The sequence below is a fragment of the Idiotropiscis lumnitzeri genome, unplaced genomic scaffold, assembly GCF_059441095.1.
Source record: "Idiotropiscis lumnitzeri isolate Australia: NSW breed Sydney's pygmy pipehorse unplaced genomic scaffold, RoL_Ilum_1.0 HiC_scaffold_234, whole genome shotgun sequence".
NCBI classification, from domain to species: domain Eukaryota; kingdom Metazoa; phylum Chordata; class Actinopteri; order Syngnathiformes; family Syngnathidae; genus Idiotropiscis; species Idiotropiscis lumnitzeri.
Window position 1 is genome coordinate 18,949 of NW_028283772.1, and position 24,970 is coordinate 43,918.

At 41.1% G+C, this 24,970-nt stretch overlaps 3 protein-coding genes across 3 annotated transcripts in view; all 3 read left to right on the plus strand.

The window, feature by feature from the left end:
* The window catches only part of LOC148314764 (uncharacterized), a gene marked incomplete at its 5' end in the record, with an annotated part of 31,294 nt that extends 17,961 nt beyond the window's left edge, over positions 1 to 13,333 (plus strand). Inside the window, 2 exons of the mRNA XM_088287613.1 lie at positions 3,378 to 4,415; positions 11,847 to 13,333. Of these exons, the coding sequence (XP_088143739.1) occupies positions 3,378 to 4,415; positions 11,847 to 12,991 (2,183 nt within the window). The remainder of the gene's footprint in view (positions 1 to 3,377; positions 4,416 to 11,846) is intronic.
* Positions 13,334 to 16,127: 2,794 nt separating this feature from the next.
* LOC148314766 (uncharacterized) lies at positions 16,128 to 20,166 on the plus strand. Its single transcript, XM_088287614.1, has 2 exons — positions 16,128 to 16,131; positions 18,680 to 20,166. Exons 1-2 carry the CDS (start codon positions 16,128 to 16,130, stop codon positions 19,822 to 19,824), a joined length of 1,149 nt encoding a protein of 382 aa, XP_088143740.1. The 3' UTR covers positions 19,825 to 20,166.
* Positions 20,167 to 23,453: 3,287 nt separating this feature from the next.
* The window catches only part of LOC148314767 (uncharacterized), a 63,828-nt gene continuing 62,311 nt past the window's right edge, over positions 23,454 to 24,970 (plus strand). The window contains exon 1 of the mRNA XM_088287615.1: positions 23,454 to 24,116. Within this exon, the coding sequence (XP_088143741.1) occupies positions 23,454 to 24,116 (663 nt within the window). The remainder of the gene's footprint in view (positions 24,117 to 24,970) is intronic.

Here is a 24,970-nt window from a genome sequence, read left to right on the forward strand (position 1 = left end):
TGTCCTATTTGGGCATTCCCTGTAAGAAGGGAATGTCTGAGAGGGGGCTCGCACGTGCCGGAGCGCACACACGCACACGATTTTGGGGAGACTTCTTTTGACATCAGCATGTGACGAGAAAAAAATCTTTTTCGAACCAGTTCTTTTCCATCACCAATCCAGCCTTGCTCGGCTGCCTCTCAGAAGGCAGCAAGGACCCACACTTCAAAGACAAAATATACTACATGTTGAAAGAAAAATAATACTCAAATATTGAAATAAGTATAGAATTGAATGAATAAACAACAAAGAAATAAATACCTCCTGGAAAATATCCTTATTTGCAACATTTGTCAACATTTTTCTTTCTTGCACATTATTAAACAGTCGTAATTTTTTTTTTTTTTTACTTTTACTTTTTAAGTTACTTCAGTGCATTTCACACCTGTGCCTTCGGGGAATTCCTACTTTGTTCTACTTGAATAAATCCCCATCAAAATACCATCATTTATGACACCAAGGCTGGACAAATAATATCCAGAAAGACACTTACGCACCACTGAGTGAGTGTTGGACGATATAGCTTCTCTTGAAAGGTCCGACTTGAAAATGTCCTTGCAAGTGTATCTGCAATAAAAAATCACACTTTTCCCTCCTTCGGCCATTGTGGTTTAAAAAAAGAAAGAATATATTTCAGATTTTTGAACGGTCGCCAGTTACGACTTTTTGGTGTGTTGGTTCGGCATAGTGCCGCACTGCCCCGCAGTATTGGAACTCACTGGAGTTGCATCTTCATTTGAAGTTTGAAAAACACAACAAAAACCTACGATATTTCGTCCGAAAATTGACAGTCGGAAGTTTTCTTACCTTCTGCGCATGTTTACAAGTGGCGACAAGTTCGTTCAAATCCGAACATTTCGGATTCTGACATGACTAAAGTAGCTCGCATATTTTTAAGTAGACAATTCAGTTGCGAGTAAGGAAGGGAGTAATATTTGATTATTGGCTGTTAATTCATTAGCTCCATGATGTGACCTGACATAGTGTCAGTGACTGTGTTCTGTTTATGCTATGAAAACAAGACTGTGTAATTGTAATTCTGTTGTAATTCTTTCGAGGCACTGTCCGAAAAAAAAAATTCATGCAATTTGTAATCAGACACTTTGTCATCCAAAAAGTCACTCAGGGCAAGGTAATTTAATCTTTGGGCAAGAGAAAAAAAATTGTCACTTGCCCAAGTTGGGCAAGTAATTTGGCCACTCGGGCAAGGCAAATTTTAGTGGCACTTGCCCTATGGGCTAGCAGTTTTTAAAGTTAACTTCGAAGCCTACGAGTGAACCACAGCATTGTTGCAAGTTCGGTCGGAGAAACGTAAACTCCCACTGCAGTTGCAGCAGCGGATTCTCCGGACAAAGGCGGAAGTGACGTAAGAGCTGAATCGCCAATGTGGCGTTAATTTATTTTTTTTATTTTTTTTTTATCAACCGAATTCAAATATTATATAAAATATATATTAAAATAGAACAGCAAGGTGTAAAAACAGAAACAGAGGCAAAGAAATATATTTGAAAAATACGTGTCTGAAGCATGACGTCATTAGCAAGCGCGCAGCTTCCGAAGGACCTCGACCACATCCACCGACCCGTCCACACCGGAACAAAAACAGTCCACCGCTAAATTCTTCTGATTTAGTGTAGAACTGACTGTAATTTTTTTACAGGATGTCCAGTGCTCATCTAAAGGACGTCGACATAATTCATTAAGTCTTTGTGTCCCGATAACCTCATCTTCGCGCGTTGATGCTTTTTGGCGTAGTTAGCTTGGCTTGTTAGCTTGCAAGCCGCTAACGAAAAGAGGCACATGACTCATCGCCAAGCAGAGATCAAGTGTGGATTTTTTGGAATTATCATTTGAAAATGTGTGCAAGAACGACACCCAAGTACAAAGAGGAACTTTGTGGAATAAAAGAAGAGAACGACCAACATCTTCAACTGCTGGGCGAAGTTTGCAACCAGCCTCGTGTTGTGCCACACAAAGCAGGTTTGTACACGTTTTACTCTCATTTGCTTTGTAAAGAACGACTTTCTATCGTTCGAAATATGCATCACAACATTAAGTTATTTGGGGAAATGCGTTCAAGGTTATTGCCGTTTTATTTTTATTTTTTGCTTTTAACTTGCCGGTCTGCTGAACATTTGTTGATGCCAAATTAAATCAGTGCAGGAAATAAATGCCAAAGAAAAACCATTAGTGGGGGGGGGGGGGGTAAACTCCATGTTTTTTTCCAGTATAAAATGTTAACTGATTATTTAACATTTGACATATGACAATGTCAAAGTGTTCATGTTTTTCCATTCTTTATGAGTTTGCATTTACAATTTGCTTTGCTGTGCTTCAATAAAACGCCGCACAGGAGCGGGAAAGCTTTTCTCTTTGGTGGACTGCTCCTCGCAAGTGACAAAGACAATCTTGGTTGGGTGATTCATTTATCAAGGCTTGTCTCGTTTTTGACAAACACTCTGACATATCTTGTTCAAGCAATTCCTTATGGAATGATTGAACCTGACTCTAAAAACTGTGCACACTGTGGCAAAAAGATCAATGGTGTTGATGAATTTTAGTGGCTATAACACAATGGATTAAGTTTTTGAAAAAATCAAGTATGTATTGGTCTTATTTATTTATGAAATTTTTACTGGCTTGGTCAATGAACCTCGGGTGGTCCTGCACAGTTTTGTGCACGTGTGCGTAGTTTCACCTCATCCAAACATTTAAAATTCATTGAATGCATCCATCCAGGGTTGCACGGATCTCATCAGTGAACAAGCGCATGCTGCAAGGAATGCATCTGCATCTTTGGCTTACTATGGGCTTAAAAGGGGAGAACGTCACAACCCCCTTTTCCACCAACAAGTCCAGGAACATTTAGTTCCTGGTTATAAAGTTCCTGTGGCCCAGGTGGTTTGCATCTCCCCCGCAACTCAAAGTTCTTGATAATTTATGCAAATGGCAATTATGATGTATCAGAGGGAGGTCTTGTGTTACTTTGTTACTCATTACTGACACCCTATGGCTGTTAAGCATCATTGCAGTTACAAAATAATTCAGTGAACTCTAATAATATTATGGTGTATCTTAGTCTAATTTTAATACATATTGGATAACTTTAAAATACACCTTATTCATATATGTCAGAGTGAAAGTGTTGTTGCTTAATTTATGCATAGGGATTTTGATTCTTCACACGTAATTTTGTTTTCAAATTTATTTAGAAACAGAAATTTTATTAAAAAAAATTAAAAAGGGGAATGTTGGAATGTACTAGAAACAATATAAGACAAAGTCGCCGCATGAGGTTTGACTTGACCAAACCAAATTTGTCTTTTTGTGTCCTCCAGACGTCAGTGCAAACGATCTCCGTTCTGTGAAAGAGGAGCCAAACTTGACTCACATCAAGAAGGAGGAGGAGGAGATTAACAAGTCACCAGTGGACGTTGTCCCTACAAAGAGTGAAGATGAAAACAAGGATGAGAGTGAGGACAAGAGAGGGGCGGAGCCTCCAAGTAGCAGTTCAAGTCATCACGTGACAACAGAAGGTGATGAAGACCACTGGGGGCCATCACAAGCACATAATGAGGACACATTATCAGATGCTCATCATGATGATGATGGTGATCATGATGATGATAATGGGCAAGCTAAAGGTGAAAGGGCACGTCACACTGACTCATTAACTTTGTGTTTAAAAGGGCACAAAAAAACACACAGTGGTAAAAACCCTTTTTCTTGCTCAGTTCATGGTAAAAGCTCTCAAAATGCAACGTTAGCAAGACACACAAGAACACACACTGGAGAAAAAACATTTTCCTGCTCAGTTTGTGGAAAATGCTTCTCGGAAAAGACATATTTAACAGAACACACAAGAACACACAGTGGTGAAAAACCTTTTTCTTGCTCAGTTTGTGGCAAGAGTTTCTCTCATAAGATAAGTTTAACAAAACACACAACAACACACAGTGGTGAAAAACCTTTTTCCTGCTCAGTTTGTGGCAGAAGCTTCTCTGATAGGTCAACTTTAACAAAACATAGAAGAACACACAGTGGAGAAAAACCTTTTTCCTGCTCAGTTTGTGGCAAAAGCTTTTCTGTAAAGTCAAATTTACGAAGCCACACAAGAACACACACTGGAGAAAAACCTTTTTCCTGCTCGGTTTGTGGCAAAAGCTTCTCTGTTAAGTCAACTTTAACACAACATAGAAGAACACACAGTGTGGAAAAACCTTTTGCCTGCTCAGTTTGTGCCAAGAGTTTCTCTCGAAAGTCACATTTACAAAGACATACAAGAACACACGGTGGAGAAAAAACTTTTTCTTGCTCAGTTTGCGGCAAGAGTTTCTCTCAAAAGGCAAATTTAACAAGTCACACAAGAATACATAGTGGAGAAAAACCTTTTTCCTGCTCAATTTGTGGAAAAAGCTTCTCTCAAAATTCAAGTTTAACAATCCACACAAGAACACACAGTGGTGAAAACCCCTTTTCCTGTTCAGTTTGCGGAAAAGGTTTCTCTCAAAAGTCTAATTTGGTAAGGCACATGAGAACACACAGTGGTGAAAAATCTTTTTCATGCTTAGTTTGTGGAAAATGTTTCTCTCAAAAGGCGAATTTAACAAGCCACACAAGAACACACAGTGGAGACAAGCCATTCAGTTGCAGCGTTTGTGCTAAAAAATTCGCCACTAAACAGCAAGCTGAGAGACACAATTGTGCTGGTGACAATAGCAGCGATCCTTGAAGCTTAAAAAAAGACAAAAAAACTGAAGGAACTGACTCTTTGTGGAAAGATGATGTTGGAGTTCAGTCACCATGGAAATGAGAAGTGGTTTCGTAAATCAACCTTTAAAAGCCAAACTTACTCCAATGCGTGTTAGTTTTTTTGTACTCAAGAAGAAAAGGGTCAAATAAAGACTCAACAACAACTGATTAGAGTTCCGATATTTAGTTTCTTCAATTTCTGGAGTTCAGGAAATAGTACAAAGACAGATATCTGGGCGGCTTTTTCTTAATCTCACGAGAAACTGCACTCGGGCGAGCACAGTCGAAAAATGCGCGCCATCTTTCATCCCAGCTTCAGTTTTTATAGGAGTTTTTTATGTCAAGGGTAATGTAGGTTGAATCAGTCGTCCTCGCTCCCTCCCACAGCACGGGTCCACGTCCAAGGGAAGGTCCTCCCCAGGTTAGTCATCGTCTGGATAAGTTGATTCCCGTCTGGTTCCTAAGACTGGCACGCCAAGGCTGGCCTTCCCTGGCGGGCAGTCTCTCCGTCGCTCGCCTCGCTGGCATTCCTCTGGAATCTTGTCGGTGTGCATGTGTGTGCAGGTATACGTGTATGTGCAAGTGTGTATGTGCGTGTGCTCCGATCTCCAATTGTTCTGTCTTTCGGAATGTGTTTTTTGCGATAGCGTCTGTGTGAGTCCTCCAGTGCCCAATTTGGTATGTTTGCATTTCTACAGCCAATGTAGAGAATGTGCTTCATCGTATTTGTCCATGAAGTGCTGTGAATGCAAGTCATGGAAATGCTATGTGCGCAAATCTATTCTCACTACTGAGAATTTCAATAAAGTTCACACATTTCAACTAAGTACTATAAAGAGAATAATATAATAAATCAGTAAACATCAGGCCTACAATCCCAGTCATTCTTGTGACCCATGCTTCGAGTTTCATTTGATAAATGCTTCTTGTTTCATCAATGTTTAACATATTCCGTAAATATGAACCTGCTAACTTTAACTATCGACATACTGTCCCGTATGTGTTCAAAATAATGCCAGTAATCGTAATACAATCCTACAATGTAAATTTTGATTTTGAATAAAATATGATATATTGAATTTTGCAAAGCTTTTTTTTATTGACATTAAGCCAATGTGATCTGTGCCAGAAGAACCATTGTGTCTGAGTGATGATGAGTTTTTTGTGTGTTTACATCAAACATGCAAAGGAAATTAATTGCCTTTGCCTGGAACAACATTTGTTAACATTATGCTTTTCAGTTTTCTTTTTAATCGTACTTAATGGAAAAGGTGTGAGAAGAAACGGTGCTTCTGAAATCGGTGCCTTCCACAATCATGGAAAGATGAAAAACTGAACTAGAAGTTGAACTAGAAAAAGAACCAGAAAGAGAAACACAAATCGTCTCGGTTTCTCTCAAAGGTTTTGGAATGTCAGGAGTTGGCAATCTGATGGCGACTGGAGTCAACGTTTATTTGTCACCACGGAGATGATCCCCATCACGCAGTTCGTTGCTGCGGCTGTCTGAATTGGAAAGGTGAATTGCCGTAGTTTAATGAATACTGAAAGCAATAATGAAATATTTAAGTAATTAAATAAACACTGAAATAATTTTTAACACTCTAACATTTCAATAAAATAGGGAAAAATTTAAAATTCGCAACCATATACAGACCGACTGGTTAGCACGATTGCCTCACAGTGAGAGACAGCATCGGGCGCGGGTTCGATCCCGGCTCCGGCCATCCTGTGTGGAGTTTGCATGTTCTCCTCGTGCTTGCGTGGGTTTCCTCCAGGTACTCCGGTTTCCTCTCACATTCCAAAAACATGCATGGCAGGCCGATTGAACACTCTAAATTGCCCCTAGGTATGAGTCTGAGCACGGATGGTTGTTCGTGTCTGTGTGCCCTGCAATTGGCTGGCAACCAGTTCAGGGTGTCCCCCGCCTACTGCCCGAAAATAGCTGGGAAAGGCTCCAGCACCCCCCGCGACCCGAGTGAGGAGAAGCGGTATAGATAATGGATGGATGGGTACAGAGTTAATTAAATTCATAATAAAAATAGAATTATTTACTAAATATTGGACAAATTGAAGGGTCCAAATTTTGAAAGATAAAAAATAATAAATGAAATTTTAAGTATGAATTAATTCAATAAATAATTAAAATAATTCCACACATATTTAAATGGACAAATATTCAAGATTGAAATAAAAGTATTTAAAATTATTTATAGAATTTTTACATTTTGAAATTTTTTAATACATATTGGAGTAATACATAAGCAAGCTAAAATAATTACATGAAAATCGATTTAAATACTGAAAGAGGTAAAAAAACGTGAAAGAAAAAAAAAACTTAAATATTGAAGTGAGTATACAATTAAATGAATAAACAACAAACAAAAACCTCATCGAAAATATAATTTATCAACATTTGTCAAACCACAATGTGAAATTTTGATCTGAAAGATTTCTTTCTTGCATATTCTTAAAGAATCTTCATTATTGTTTTTCTTTTACTTTTTTAGTGACTTAACAGCTCAATCCATGTGAAATGTCCCCTTGGGAGAAAGAAAACATCACATGCAAAAAATAAAGAGCAACCTATTGTTTTTTCGGACAATCAAGGCACCATAGCACTGTCGAAAAAGCCTGTAAAAAGGCATAGGTGCAAACTTGACAGAAAGGATCTCTTTATCACAACAACTGTTAATAATGGGAAAATAGATTTGGGATAGTTACTGATGGTGTAGTGGTACATTCGCCTGATTTGTGTGCGGGTATCGTGGGTTCGGTTCTCACTCAGTGACAGTGTCTATGTCTGCCTTGTTCCTGGCTGGCGACCAGTTCAGGGAGTTGTGCGCCCTTCGCCCATAGACAGCTGGGATAGGCTCCCGTGATCCTTTGCAGCAGGGGCGGGAATAATTTTTGATTGGCGGGCCACAATGAGTTCTAAAATTTGACAGACGGGCCGGACCAGGAGCAGATGGATAAAGTGTTTTGGTGCCCTCACGTCATCTGAGAAAAAAAAATACATTTAATTTTAAATGAAAGTGGAAAAAAAGCATTAAAACAGTATATGTCTTTGAAAAACCACAGTATTTAGAAAATAAAACATGAACAAGGTTTATTCATTTAATTTTTTTAAAGTTCGGCAGGCCGGATTAAAACATTGAACAGGCTGCATGTGGCCCCCGGACCGTGGTTTGCCCACCCCTGCTTTCCAGGATAATCGGTAAGAAATACTGTCCAACCGACAACATGGTGGCAGATGTGTTAACAAAATCAGAAATGTTTGTTAATGTTAATAAAAAAATTTTTTTTAACGTATTCGTAAATATGTATCATGTCACTGATGGTGTAGTGGTACACTCGCCTGAGTTGTGTGCAGGCACCGTGGGTTCAGTTCCCTCTCAGTGACGGTGTCTATGTCCGTCCTGTGACTGGCTGGCGACCAGTTCAGGGTTTGGTGCGCCTTTCGCCCGAAGTCAGCTGGGAAAGGCCCCAGCACCCTCCCGCGACCCTGCACAGGATAAGCAGTGAGGATAATGACATGACGTGACAAATATTTGTCCTCTCATCAATATTTGCACAACAGAGTACTGAGTTTCTAGATCATCACTATAATAGTTCTCAAAATTATATTTGTTATCAATTTAGGTTAGTTCAGAGATATTTTATTGACAACTTAACATCAATATACAAAGACAGAAAAAAATGGTGGTGGGGGGCGCGAATCTTTTTCTTCTTGGGAGGGGCGGGCGTGAAATAATTGAGAGCAACTGCGAGTATATGCAGACATTATATCCATACAATCTTGAAGCCCGATTGAACCACAGCATTGTTGCAAGTTCGGTCGGAGAAACGTAAACGTCCCACTGCTGGAGCAGCGGCGGCTTCTCGGGACAAAGGCGGAAGTGACGTAGGAGCTGACTCGCCAATGTGGCGTTAATTTAGTTATTTTGTAAGATTTTTTTATCAACCGAATCAAAATATTATATAAAATATATATTAAAATAGAACAGCCATGGGTAAAAACAAACACAGAGGCAAAGAAATATATTTGAAAAATACGTGCTTAAAGCATGACGTCATTAGCAAGCGCGCAGCTTCCGAAGGACCTCGACCACATCCACCGACCCGTCCACACCGAAATAAAAACAGCCACCGCTAAATTCTTCTGATTTAGCGTGGAACTGACTGTAATTTTCTCAAAGGATGTCCAGTGCTACTCTAAAGGACTACGACATATTTCATTAAGTCTTTGTGTCCCGATAACCTCATCTTCGCGCGTTGATGCTTTTCGGCGTAGTTAGCTTAGTTTGTTAGCTAGCTAGCCGCTAACGAAAAGAGGCACATGACTCATCGCCAAGCAGAGATCAAGTGTGGATTTTTTGGAATTATCATTTGAAAATGTGTGAAAGAACGACACCCAAGTACAAAGAGGAACTTTGTGGAATAAAAGAAGAGAACGAGCAACTTTTTCAACTGCTGGACGAAGTTTGCAACCAGCCTCGTGTTGTGCTACACAAAGCAGGTTTGTACACGTTTTACTCTCATTTGCTTTGTAAAGAACGACTTTCTATCGTTAAAAATATGCATCACAACATTGAGTTGTTTGGGGAAATCGTTCAAGGTTATTGCCGTTTGCCTTTTACTTGCCGATTTGCTGAACATTTGTTGATGCCAAATTGCAGAAAATAAATGCCAAAGAATAACCAGTAGTGGGGGGTGAACTCCATGTTTTTCCCAGTATAAAATTTGAACTGATTATTTAACATTTTACATTTTCTGGTTTTTATATCTTGTTCAAGCGATTCCTTACGGAAATAATTCTGCTTGAATCTAAAATATATGCACACTGCGGCGAAAACATTAATGGCGGTTGATCAATTTTAGTGGATAAAACACAAAATATTATGTTTTTTTTTTTAAAAATCAAGTACGTATTGGTCTTATTTATTTATTTATTTATTAACTTTGTGCTGGCTTCGTCGGGTGTAAGTCAAGTTTTGTGCATGTGCGCATAGATTCACCCCATCCAAACATTTAAAATACATTGAATGCATCCATCCAAGGTTGCACGGATCTCATCAGTGAACAAGCGCATGCTGCAAGGAATGCATCTGCATCTTTGGCTTACTATGGGCTTAAAAAGGGAGAACGTCACAACCCCCTTTTCTGCCAACAAGGCCAGGAACATTTACGCGCTGCCTCTAAGGGCGCAACACCTGTTGAGGGTGCTATTTCTGTCTTTGAAGCACGTACTGGGCCCACCGCCTTACAAGGCGCTAGCTAGGCTGCTGTTAGCACAGCAGTAACTCAGCTGCTCACGCTGACTCAGCCGATGGCAACTCACTTTGCCTCAATACCATCAGCAATTGCCCCATTTCAATGACCGATGCCATGAAACCATTGGGAATCAAGGTCATTAACATTGACTCTAACCAATAATAGGTGTCTTGGCAATAGCCTACAAGACAACGACAGGGGAGGGACTTCACTGGTCACCAGACTCCTTAGAGTCACGGTTTCAAATCCCCCCAAAAAACCTCAACATACAAGCAAACAATGAAACAAAGAAATAAGATTAACACAAAACATGTATCTCTCATGCCATCTATATACCCAAAAGAAATAAAAATAACACAAAAAGATTATAGCAATGGCTTCTTGGGAGGCACTCAGCCTTAGCTAATTACAGCAATGGCTTCTGGGAGCCACTCAGACTCAGCCATATCACATGGCTGTTTAGAGAGATGTGCTGTTGTGATTTGGGCTTTTTGTTTGTTGTCTAAACCTGGGACGTTTCTTGCTTGCAATAACATAAATGATTAGACAGACTACAACATTGTGGACAGCTGCCCTTTTGTCCAGCTTTCTCCTACACCATCACCCAAACAACATAGTCACATAATGTATAAGTCACGGTCAATTAGAAGCATGGATGACTCAGACTTTGTCCAGCAGGGTGTGCTAACATGCACTCCGAACAGCCCAATGAGTAAAAGGGTTGATGGTCGTGAGTGATATTTTGTCCATATAATGGGCGCAGTCGCCTTACAAGGCGCTTTGTTTGTTTAGGGTAAGATGTGGGACTTTAAAGTGCGCCTTATGGCTGCGAAAATACGGTAGTTCCTGGTAATAAAGTTCCTGTGGCCCAGGTGGTTTGCATCTACCCCACAACTCATAGTTCCTGGTAATTTATCCAAATAACAATGATGATGTATCAGTGGGAGGTGTTGTGTTCCTTTGTTACTCATTACTGACACCCTATGGCTGTTATACATCATTGTGGTTACAAAATAATTCAGTGAACTCTTAAAATATTTTGGTGTATCTTAGTCGAATTTGAATACATATTGGATAACTTTAATATATACAGTCATTATTCAAATATGTCAACACGAAAGTCAGAGTGAAAGTGTTTTTGCTTAATGCTAATGTGTAAGAACTTTTACTCTTCAAACGTAATTTTGTTTTAAAATTTATTTCAAAACAGAAATTTTATAAAAATAAAAAGGGTAATGCCGGAACTTACTCGCAGGATAAATGTCATTTTGGGTAAAAAAAAAACCCAAACGTAAATCATACAATAAATAGCGACTCTGATGCCAGGGCTCCTTGAATTCTTTTAGGTATCCAGATTATCATGAAAGCAAAAAGTACCCACGATGAAACTATCCATAAATGCAAAATGAAATACTTGTAAACATATTTCGCTTGAAGGATTACTATTTTATCAATGACATTATGTTGCGATGGCCCCCATCAATAAGTTAGGGTCCCACAACAGGTGTTCCATCAGACGCACACGATAGCCTGTGTGTGCTAACTTCAGCTAGCTTCCAGAAACGTCTGTGACGATGTCAGGAATGAAATCGGGCATCAAAAGGGGGTTTACATCGTAGGACGTAATTTTGTGAAATGCCCCCATGGTCCGGTCCAAATCGGGGTCGCACGCATTGTTCCGTATGCGGCAGGCACAAGTCAAGGTAGCACGGTAGAAAATAAGACAAAGTCGCCGCCTGAGGTTTGACTTGACCAAACCAAATTTGTCTTTCTGTGTCCTACAGACGTCAGTGAAAACGATGTCCTTTATGTGAAAGTGGAGCCAGACTTGACTCACATCAAAAAGGAGGAGGAGGAGGAGGAGGAGATCAACAAGTCACCAGTGAACGTTGTCCATATAAAGACTGAAGTTGAAAACAAGGATGAGAATGAGGACAACAGAGGGGCGGAGCCTCCAAGCAGCAGCTCAAGTCATCACGTGACAACAGAAGGTGACGAAGACCACTGGGGGCCATCTCAAGCACAAAATGAGGACACATTATCAGGCGCTCGTGACTATGAGGATGATGATAATGAGCAAACTAAAGGTGAAAGGGCATGTCACACTGACTCATTAACTTCAAAGCTGTCTTTAAAACTGCACACAAGAACACACACTGGAGAAAACCTTTTTTCTTGCTCAGTTTGTGGTAAAAGCTTCTCTCAAAAATCAAGTTTAACACTCCACACAAGAACGCACAGTGGAGAAAAACCTTTTTCCTGCTCAGTTTGTGGTAGACGCTTCTCTGTAAAGTCAAATTTAACTTGTCACACAAGAACACACAGTGGAGAAAAACCTTTTTCCTGCTCAGTTTGTGGTAAAAGCTTCTCTCGAAAATCAAGTTTAACACTCCACACAAGAACACACAGTGGTAAAAAACCCTTTTCATGCTCAGTTTGTGGCAAATGCTTCTCTCGAAAGTCTCATTTAGTAAGACACACAAGAAATCACAGTGGAGAAAAACCTTTTTCTTGCTCAGTTTGTGGCAAAAGCTTCTCTCGAAAGTTTTATTTAAAAATCCACACAAGAACGCACAGTGGAGAAAAACCTTTTTCTTGCTCAGTTTGTGGAAAATGCTTCTCTCAAAAGGGAAATTTAACAGAACACGCAAGAAAACACACTGGAGAACCTCTTTCTTGCTCAGTTTGTGGTAAAAGCTTCTATGGAAAGTCTAATTTAATAAAACACACAACAACACATAGTGGAGAAAAACCTTTTTCCTGCTCAGTTTGTGCCAAGAGTTTCTCTCGAAAGTCACATTTACGAAGCCACACAAGAACGCACAGTGGAGACAAGCCATTCAGTTGCAGCGTTTGTGCTAAAAAATTCGCCACTAAACGTAGTGCTGAGAGACACGATTGTGCTGGTGAGAATTGCAGCAATCCTTGAAGCTTAAAAAAAGACAAAAAAAATGAAGGAACTGACTCTTTCTGGTAAGATGTAAATGTGATTTTGAATAAAATATGAAATATTGAATTCTGCAAAGCTTTTTTGTTGACATTAAGCCAATGTGATCCGTGCCAGAAGAACCAACGTGTCTGGGTAATGATTTTTTTGTTTCCATCAAACATGTAAATACAATTCATTGCCTTTGCCTGGAACAACATTTGTTAACTTTATTCTTTTCAGTTGTGTTTTTGATCGTACCTAATGGAAAAGGTGTGAGAAGAAACTGTGCTTATGAAATCGCTGCCTTCCACAATCATCAATAAAATCACTTGCTCAACTGGCCTTTTTTCCTGAGCCTTTGTGTTAGTAGAGTCATTTAAAAGTCTAATATAGAAAACAGTGTCAGTGTGAAAAGATCGGTTTCTGATTGCCAAACTTACATTTATGAATAAAAAAAATATTATTAGCAAATAAATTATGAAAAAAACATCTGCCAGCATCACACTTCTGAAAGAAACAGAAAACATTTTCCCACTTTAAAGAAAAGTATTTAAAAAGAAATAAACTGACACATTTATTGAAGTCCTTCCAAAATGTCCTTGAGTATGAGCCGATCCAAGACGGGTGTTGAACTGTCTCTGCGTGGGTTCCACAAAAAGAGCAACTCTTCCGGCTTCTCGCTCCTCTTCGGTACAAAACAGTTTTAAGCTTACAATGCAAACTGTTCCACAATTATTAACCAATCAGGAGTCGGACACTAGGGCTGATTCTGATTGGCTGTTTACCGTCCAATCGCATTTTATAACAGTATGACATCCGGGAAGACTCAAGTCTGTGACGTACTGACTGCTGCTGTGAGTAGACTACAAACAAAGCACCCAAATACCCTGCTCCTTATCTCTGGTGACTTCAATCATGCTTCTCCTTCCTCCTCTCTGCCTTCATTCACACAATATGTAACCTGTCACACCAGAGACAATAAAATCTTGGACCTTTTCTATGCCAACACCAAGGAGGTGTACACATCACTATCCCTCCCCCCAGCTGGGCAAAGCTGATCACAACTCGGTGGTTCTCCTTTCCTGTGTACAAACCTCTGGTCTGCAGGCCGCCAGCTGTGACAGGCACAGTTCAGAGATGGTCTTTAGAAGCAGAGGAGGCCCTAAAGGACTGTTTCAACACAACTGTGTGGGAGGTATTCAGCGAAGCTCACGGTGAGGACATTAATGGTCTAACAAACACAATTACAGACTATAATAATTTCTGCATGGAGAACACCATTCCCACCAGGACAGTAAGATGTTTCTCCAACAACACACCATGGATCACAGCAGACATTAAAGCTCTCCTGAAGGAGAAAAAGAGGGCTTTTGTGTCAGGCGACAAGGAAGAGCTGAAGAGAAACGTCAGCTGAGAAGGAGGATCAAAGAGAGGAAAAAGTCCTCCAGGATGTGGATGGAGGAAAAGCTGCAGAGTAATAATGCCAAGGATGTCTGGAGGAGCCTGAAGACCATTTCAGGCTATGGACAACCAAAGCCCCAGAAGAGGGGGACCTTAATAGGGCAAATGAGTTAAACCTATTTTTCAATATGTTTGATCAGATGCATGCCTGTAAGATGGGCTGAGGATAGTTAATCAGTTTGTGTATTTATAATCATGTTTTTATACACTCATTCATGTTTAAACACACACACATAGACACTTACTTGTTATTTTAGCACACACGCACACAGACACTGTATCCTGATGATGTGTATAGTTAAACTGACCTTTACACTGTGAGTTGTGATTCTCTGCCTGCTAGAGTTACTGATGATTAGTTATTGATGTTTTTCTGTCTTCTGCTGATTAGTTTAGTCTAATACAGACCACCATTGTTAAGTAATCTCCTGTCTTCTGGTGATTTAGTTTAGGCTAAACAGACCTCCATTGTCAGTTAATCTTCTGTCTGCTGAGGGATGAGTTTTCTTCTTCTAATAAAAAAGCCAGAGCAGGGTGTGAGTGTCAGAGGTTGCAAAGGCTTGAACAGAGCAAGACGTTCGTTCCAGCCTGACCCCTCTCCCCTTCGCGAACGGTCAAAAAACAAAACTTTATCTGGTGTTTCTCTGGGTCTCTGCAAAGTTAATTCAGTCTATAAAAGGCGTCAGGGCATTTTAAACCTGACATTTATTTGGTGCCGAAACCCGGGAGCCACACCTGGACGGACGCTCGTTGCTGGATATTTTAGACGTCACCGAATCTGACGTCAGCGCTTTCCCATTGAAAGAAAGCGGGCCTCCGAGTTCCGGCTACGGCCGTCTGCCCGGATGTCGGTTCCCTAGCGGACAAGGCTGATACAGAGGAGACCAGGTATTGTTTTTCAAATTATTTTGTACCACCATTTTAAAATTTTAAAATATTAAAACAATTGGAAGGGGGTGATTGAGGTGAGTGAGACAAGCACGCGCAGAGGCCGGGCCTTGACCGTTTAGTCAGTACGGTAATAAAACTGCATGGTGCTAGTCCAAGGAGTTATACAAAAATAATTGGTAGCGAATTAGGCCATAACTCATTGATAGCAAATTGACCATAACTCGTTGAAACTGAGCAAATTTTAGAGATACGGGTAGCACGGTGAACAAATTGAGTTGTGTTTCCCTGGTGTTGAAGGTGGCGAATTGGGCCATAACTCGGTGAGAAATTGAGCAGATTTTAGAGAAAAGACGACAGCCTAAGAGAAGGGAAACAAGGTTTCCGCGAAAATTAGAGGTTCCCTCCGGTGTCGACAATGGAAATGATCGACAATCTGTGGAGAAGGTCTACTCACAATTTCACATTAAAATTTAGGGAATAATAAGGCATTATTTTTGGTGGTTTTTATTTAGATTTTCTTTGATAAGCAGACTGCTTGTTTGATTGAGAGGTGTGTGCGTGAATTTGGTGCTGTACAGCTGTGTGTGTGTGTGTGGTGAATGAGACTGAGTGAAGAGGAAGGGAGGGGGGTGATTGAGTGCGTGTGCGAGTGTGTGTGAGTGGAGACGGCGGACTTCGGACAACAATGGAAAATGGGTCAAAATGTGGCAAAAGAGTTGAAAGCAAACCCTGATGTGAAGTTTATGAACGGGTATGACCCGGATTGTTGCCAATTTCTGGAGAAATGGGTGAGGAAATATGACTTTAAGCCACGTCTGAAAGATCCGGCAAATTTCGAAGCAGTGAAAAGTGCGTTAATGGAAAAAGAAAGAGGAAGATAAGAAAGGGGGAAAACACTAAATCAGTGGACAGGCAACTGAGGGCTAACATAAAGTTGGTAGAACAGAGTAAGAAGAGAGTGGAAGATATCAGAACAAAAGAGGAGAAAAAAGTGAACTCCATGTTTTTCCCAGTATAAAATTTGAACTGATTATTTAACATTTTACATTTTCTGGTTTTTATATCTTGTTCAAGCGATTCCTTACGGAAATAATTCTGCTTGAATCTAAAATATATGCACACTGCGGCGAAAACATTAATGGCGGTTGATCAATTTTAGTGGATAAAACACAAAATATTATGGTTTTTTTTTTAAAAATCAAGTACGTATTGGTCTTATTTATTTATTTATTTATTAACTTTGTGCTGGCTTCGTCGGGTGTAAGTCAAGTTTTGTGCATGTGCGCATAGATTCACCCCATCCAAACATTTAAAATACATTGAATGCATCCATCCAAGGTTGCACGGATCTCATCAGTGAACAAGCGCATGCTGCAAGGAATGCATCTGCATCTTTGGCTTACTATGGGCTTAAAAAGGGAGAACGTCACAACCCCCTTTTCTGCCAACAAGGCCAGGAACATTTACGCGCTGCCTCTAAGGGCGCAACACCTGTTGAGGGTGCTATTTCTGTCTTTGAAGCACGTACTGGGCCCACCGCCTTACAAGGCGCTAGCTAGGCTGCTGTTAGCACAGCAGTAACTCAGCTGCTCACGCTGACTCAGCCGATGGCAACTCACTTTGCCTCAATACCATCAGCAATTGCCCCATTTCAATGACCGATGCCATGAAACCATTGGGAATCAAGGTCATTAACATTGACTCTAACCAATAATAGGTGTCTTGGCAATAGCCTACAAGACAACGACAGGGGAGGGACTTCACTGGTCACCAGACTCCTTAGAGTCACGGTTTCAAATCCCCCCAAAAAACCTCAACATACAAGCAAACAATGAAACAAAGAAATAAGATTAACACAAAACATGTATCTCTCATGCCATCTATATACCCAAAAGAAATAAAAATAACACAAAAAGATTATAGCAATGGCTTCTTGGGAGGCACTCAGCCTTAGCTAATTACAGCAATGGCTTCTGGGAGCCACTCAGACTCAGCCATATCACATGGCTGTTTAGAGAGATGTGCTGTTGTGATTTGGGCTTTTTGTTTGTTGTCTAAACCTGGGACGTTTCTTGCTTGCAATAACATAAATGATTAGACAGACTACAACATTGTGGACAGCTGCCCTTTTGTCCAGCTTTCTCCTACACCATCACCCAAACAACATAGTCACATAATGTATAAGTCACGGTCAATTAGAAGCATGGATGACTCAGACTTTGTCCAGCAGGGTGTGCTAACATGCACTCCGAACAGCCCAATGAGTAAAAGGGTTGATGGTCGTGAGTGATATTTTGTCCATATAATGGGCGCAGTCGCCTTACAAGGCGCTTTGTTTGTTTAGGGTAAGATGTGGGACTTTAAAGTGCGCCTTATGGCTGCGAAAATACGGTAGTTCCTGGTAATAAAGTTCCTGTGGCCCAGGTGGTTTGCATCTACCCCACAACTCATAGTTCCTGGTAATTTATCCAAATAACAATGATGATGTATCAGTGGGAGGTGTTGTGTTCCTTTGTTACTCATTACTGACACCCTATGGCTGTTATACATCATTGTGGTTACAAAATAATTCAGTGAACTCTTAAAATATTTTGGTGTATCTTAGTCGAATTTGAATACATATTGGATAACTTTAATATATACAGTCATTATTCAAATATGTCAACACGAAAGTCAGAGTGAAAGTGTTTTTGCTTAATGCTAATGTGTAAGAACTTTTACTCTTCAAACGTAATTTTGTTTTAAAATTTATTTCAAAACAGAAATTTTATAAAAATAAAAAGGGTAATGCCGGAACTTACTCGCAGGATAAATGTCATTTTGGGTAAAAAAAAAACCCAAACGTAAATCATACAATAAATAGCGACTCTGATGCCAGGGCTCCTTGAATTCTTTTAGGTATCCAGATTATCATGAAAGCAAAAAGTACCCACGATGAAACTATCCATAAATGCAAAATGAAATACTTGTAAACATATTTCGCTTGAAGGATTACTATTTTATCAATGACATTATGTTGCGATGGCCCCCATCAATAAGTTAGGGTCCCACAACAGGTGTTCCATCAGACGCACACGATAGCCTGTGTGTGCTAACTTCAGCTAGCTTCCAGAAACGTCTGTGACGATGTCAGGAATGAAATCGGGCATCAAAAGGGGGTTTACATCGTAGGACGTAATTTTGTGAAATGCCCCCATGGTCCGGTCCAAATCGGGGTCGCACGCATTGTTCCGTATGCGGCAGGCACAAGTCAAGGTAGCACGGTAGAAAATAAGACAAAGTCGCCGCCTGAGGTTTGACTTGACCAAACCAAATTTGTCTTTCTGTGTCCTACAGACGTCAGTGAAAACGATGTCCTTTATGTGAAAGTGGAGCCAGACTTGACTCACATCAAAAAGGAGGAGGAGGAGGAGGAGGAGATCAACAAGTCACCAGTGAACGTTGTCCATATAAAGACTGAAGTTGAAAACAAGGATGAGAATGAGGACAACAGAGGGGCGGAGCCTCCAAGCAGCAGCTCAAGTCATCACGTGACAACAGAAGGTGACGAAGACCACTGGGGGCCATCTCAAGCACAAAATGAGGACACATTATCAGGCGCTCGTGACTATGAGGATGATGATAATGAGCAAACTAAAGGTGAAAGGGCATGTCACACTGACTCATTAACTTCAAAGCTGTCTTTAAAACTGCACACAAGAACACACACTGGAGAAAACCTTTTTTCTTGCTCAGTTTGTGGTAAAAGCTTCTCTCAAAAATCAAGTTTAACACTCCACACAAGAACGCACAGTGGAGAAAAACCTTTTTCCTGCTCAGTTTGTGGTAGACGCTTCTCTGTAAAGTCAAATTTAACTTGTCACACAAGAACACACAGTGGAGAAAAACCTTTTTCCTGCTCAGTTTGTGGTAAAAGCTTCTCTCGAAAATCAAGTTTAACACTCCACACAAGAACACACAGTGGTAAAAAACCCTTTTCATGCTCAGTTTGTGGCAAATGCTTCTCTCGAAAGTCTCATTTAGTAAGACACACAAGAAATCACAGTGGAGAAAAACCTTTTTCTTGCTCAGTTTGTGGCAAAAGCTTCTCTCGAAAGTTTTATTTAAAAATCCACACAAGAACGCACAGTGGAGAAAAACCTTTTTCTTGCTCAGTTTGTGGAAAATGCTTCTCTCAAAAGGGAAATTTAACAGAACACGCAAGAAAACACACTGGAGAACCTCTTTCTTGCTCAGTTTGTGGTAAAAGCTTCTATGGAAAGTCTAATTTAATAAAACACACAACAACACATAGTGGAGAAAAACCTTTTTCCTGCTCAGTTTGTGCCAAGAGTTTCTCTCGAAAGTCACATTTACGAAGCCACACAAGAACGCACAGTGGAGACAAGCCATTCAGTTGCAGCGTTTGTGCTAAAAAATTCGCCACTAAACGTAGTGCTGAGAGACACGATTGTGCTGGTGAGAATTGCAGCAATCCTTGAAGCTTAAAAAAAGACAAAAAAAATGAAGGAACTGACTCTTTCTGGTAAGATGTAAATGTGATTTTGAATAAAATATGAAATATTGAATTCTGCAAAGCTTTTTTGTTGACATTAAGCCAATGTGATCCGTGCCAGAAGAACCAACGTGTCTGGGTAATGATTTTTTTGTTTCCATCAAACATGTAAATACAATTCATTGCCTTTGCCTGGAACAACATTTGTTAACTTTATTCTTTTCAGTTGTGTTTTTGATCGTACCTAATGGAAAAGGTGTGAGAAGAAACTGTGCTTATGAAATCGCTGCCTTCCACAATCATCAATAAAATCACTTGCTCAACTGGCCTTTTTTCCTGAGCCTTTGTGTTAGTAGAGTCATTTAAAAGTCTAATATAGAAAACAGTGTCAGTGTGAAAAGATCGGTTTCTGATTGCCAAACTTACATTTATGAATAAAAAAAATATTATTAGCAAATAAATTATGAAAAAAACATCTGCCAGCATCACACTTCTGAAAGAAACAGAAAACATTTTCCCACTTTAAAGAAAAGTATTTAAAAAGAAATAAACTGACACATTTATTGAAGTCCTTCCAAAATGTCCTTGAGTATGAGCCGATCCAAGACGGGTGTTGAACTGTCTCTGCGTGGGTTCCACAAAAAGAGCAACTCTTCCGGCTTCTCGCTCCTCTTCGGTACAAAACAGTTTTAAGCTTACAATGCAAACTGTTCCACAATTATTAACCAATCAGGAGTCGGACACTAGGGCTGATTCTGATTGGCTGTTTACCGTCCAATCGCATTTTATAACAGTATGACATCCGGGAAGACTCAAGTCTGTGACGTACTGACTGCTGCTGTGAGTAGACTACAAACAAAGCACCCAAATACCCTGCTCCTTATCTCTGGTGACTTCAATCATGCTTCTCCTTCCTCCTCTCTGCCTTCATTCACACAATATGTAACCTGTCACACCAGAGACAATAAAATCTTGGACCTTTTCTATGCCAACACCAAGGAGGTGTACACATCACTATCCCTCCCCCCAGCTGGGCAAAGCTGATCACAACTCGGTGGTTCTCCTTTCCTGTGTACAAACCTCTGGTCTGCAGGCCGCCAGCTGTGACAGGCACAGTTCAGAGATGGTCTTTAGAAGCAGAGGAGGCCCTAAAGGACTGTTTCAACACAACTGTGTGGGAGGTATTCAGCGAAGCTCACGGTGAGGACATTAATGGTCTAACAAACACAATTACAGACTATAATAATTTCTGCATGGAGAACACCATTCCCACCAGGACAGTAAGATGTTTCTCCAACAACACACCATGGATCACAGCAGACATTAAAGCTCTCCTGAAGGAGAAAAAGAGGGCTTTTGTGTCAGGCGACAAGGAAGAGCTGAAGAGAAACGTCAGCTGAGAAGGAGGATCAAAGAGAGGAAAAAGTCCTCCAGGATGTGGATGGAGGAAAAGCTGCAGAGTAATAATGCCAAGGATGTCTGGAGGAGCCTGAAGACCATTTCAGGCTATGGACAACCAAAGCCCCAGAAGAGGGGGACCTTAATAGGGCAAATGAGTTAAACCTATTTTTCAATATGTTTGATCAGATGCATGCCTGTAAGATGGGCTGAGGATAGTTAATCAGTTTGTGTATTTATAATCATGTTTTTATACACTCATTCATGTTTAAACACACACACATAGACACTTACTTGTTATTTTAGCACACACGCACACAGACACTGTATCCTGATGATGTGTATAGTTAAACTGACCTTTACACTGTGAGTTGTGATTCTCTGCCTGCTAGAGTTACTGATGATTAGTTATTGATGTTTTTCTGTCTTCTGCTGATTAGTTTAGTCTAATACAGACCACCATTGTTAAGTAATCTCCTGTCTTCTGGTGATTTAGTTTAGGCTAAACAGACCTCCATTGTCAGTTAATCTTCTGTCTGCTGAGGGATGAGTTTTCTTCTTCTAATAAAAAAGCCAGAGCAGGGTGTGAGTGTCAGAGGTTGCAAAGGCTTGAACAGAGCAAGACGTTCGTTCCAGCCTGACCCCTCTCCCCTTCGCGAACGGTCAAAAAACAAAACTTTATCTGGTGTTTCTCTGGGTCTCTGCAAAGTTAATTCAGTCTATAAAAGGCGTCAGGGCATTTTAAACCTGACATTTATTTGGTGCCGAAACCCGGGAGCCACACCTGGACGGACGCTCGTTGCTGGATATTTTAGACGTCACCGAATCTGACGTCAGCGCTTTCCCATTGAAAGAAAGCGGGCCTCCGAGTTCCGGCTACGGCCGTCTGCCCGGATGTCGGTTCCCTAGCGGACAAGGCTGATACAGAGGAGACCAGGTATTGTTTTTCAAATTATTTTGTACCACCATTTTAAAATTTTAAAATATTAAAACAATTGGAAGGGGGTGATTGAGGTGAGTGAGACAAGCACGCGCAGAGGCCGGGCCTTGACCGTTTAGTCAGTACGGTAATAAAACTGCATGGTGCTAGTCCAAGGAGTTATACAAAAATAATTGGTAGCGAATTAGGCCATAACTCATTGATAGCAAATTGACCATAACTCGTTGAAACTGAGCAAATTTTAGAGATACGGGTAGCACGGTGAACAAATTGAGTTGTGTTTCCCTGGTGTTGAAGGTGGCGAATTGGGCCATAACTCGGTGAGAAATTGAGCAGATTTTAGAGAAAAGACGACAGCCTAAGAGAAGGGAAACAAGGTTTCCGCGAAAATTAGAGGTTCCCTCCGGTGTCGACAATGGAAATGATCGACAATCTGTGGAGAAGGTCTACTCACAATTTCACATTAAAATTTAGGGAATAATAAGGCATTATTTTTGGTGGTTTTTATTTAGATTTTCTTTGATAAGCAGACTGCTTGTTTGATTGAGAGGTGTGTGCGTGAATTTGGTGCTGTACAGCTGTGTGTGTGTGTGGTGAATGAGACTGAGTGAAGAGGAAGGGAGGGGGGTGATTGAGTGCGTGTGCGAGTGTGTGTGAGTGGAGACGGCGGACTTCGGACAACAATGGAAAATGGGTCAAAATGTGGCAAAAGAGTTGAAAGCAAACCCTGATGTGAAGTTTATGAACGGGTATGACCCGGATTGTTGCCAATTTCTGGAGAAATGGGTGAGGAAATATGACTTTAAGCCACGTCTGAAAGATCCGGCAAATTTCGAAGCAGTGAAAAGTGCGTTAATGGAAAAAGAAAGAGGAAGATAAGAAAGGGGGAAAACACTAAATCAGTGGACAGGCAACTGAGGGCTAACATAAAGTTGGTAGAACAGAGTAAGAAGAGAGTGGAAGATATCAGAACAAAAGAGGAGAAAAAAGTTTATCAGATGAAGAAAAGGAAAGATGACGAGACCGGAGTCAGAGGCAAGAGAGGAAGTGCACTGTTCAATGAGCGAACCCGCACTGCCGCGCAAGCAGGAAGACAGGTGGCCACAACCCCAGAGACGGAGCTAAGTGACGTTGAGATGCCGCCCCTGGAGAGCGAGGAGAAAAATGGCACTCCCCGCTCCTCACACACGGCCCCTCCTGCCTCATTCGATTCCACACAGCGACCCCCCGCGGCTGGAACAAGGGAACAAATGAAAAAGAGAGCTCAAGCACAGCCGATGGAAAAATCACTCAATTACCCTGAAAGAGCACAAGTCTTTCAAGCCACGAACCTCTACCCACCGCTACCCAGTGTAGAGACCTACCCGATGGTGGCCGTTGCCAACCCAGCTTTTGGGACTGATGATGCAAATGGCCACCCACATGAACCTACCATCATGGTCTACAGGCCCTGGACCCAAGATGAATGGAAGGCGGCCTGTCAATCAATTCCTCCAATCGAAGCGGATGTGGAGAAATGGATTGAGAGTATGCACGACCTGATGAATAGCTACCACCTGAATGGAAAAGAATTTGAAACATGCATGAGAATGATCCTAGGATATAGATATGGCAGAATCAGAGGTGCCTTCAACCCTTACGATGCCATAGGCCAGCCCCTCCAGCCTGGAGCTCCCGAGCTCGCAAACGCAATCCGCGCCATGTTTGATGAAGCAAGAAAAATCTTCAAGAAGCAACCAGATAACACAAAGATCAGACAATGCCGCCAAGAAGACATGGAATCTGCCCGCCGGTATTTGGAAAGGTTATCTGGAGTTTACAGGCTCTATTGCGGCCTACAGGAAGACAATGCAGACAACAGCCCATACCAAATCCTCTTGAAGTCGGCCTTCCTAGATGGTATCCACGAATCCACCAGAGACTTCATCTGCAAACACCACGTTGGGTGGCGAACTGCAAACCTTGACACGCTCATCGAATATGCCTCCCATGCCGAGGAAATCCAGAAGAAAAAGGAGGAGCGAAACACATCAACCACTTTGGCTGCCGTGATGGAAGGCCTTTCCACAGCGGCCTCCGCCCCCATCTACTATTAAGGTCAAGGGGACAGAGGACGAGGACGAAAGCGCGGCAGATATTCTGGCGCCAGGGGACAAGGTCGAGGACGGTTTTCTAATAGAGATGACAGCTGCTACAAATGTGGCAAATTAGGACACTTTGCCAGAGATTGCCGTCAAACATTCAGGAAGACCACACCAGAGGAAGACTATACCGGTAACATGTGACTAGTAAGTTACCAGCCACAGGGCGAAGAACAACCTGAGCAGAGGCCGCTCAGCAATAGCGAAGATGAAGAAGAAGTAACATTAGAATCGCCACTGGTCGTTCTAGATTTATCTGTTTTGTTTGGAATGGCCTCTACAGTGGACCCACCAATGAGAACACTACAATTAGGCCCAAAGAAAACAACAAAACAATTTATAGTTGACTCTGGAGCAGAAAGTTCAGTAATCAAGGCCCTACCTGCAGGGACCAAACTGTCAAATAAAGCTGTCATGGTGATAGGAGTAGGAGGAAAGGCAGCGCAACGGTTTTATACCAAACCCCTCACAATAGAAGATGAAGATGGAAGTTTATATCGAGGCAAGAGGTTAGTCGTAGTTCCAGAATGTCCATCCAACCTTTTGGGAAGAGACTTAATCAAAACCCTCCAGCTCGTTCTCACTGTAGAAGGAGAAAAAATTACAGTGATGAAACGAGGACAGGAAGTCAAACAAATGATGATCTTGGAAGG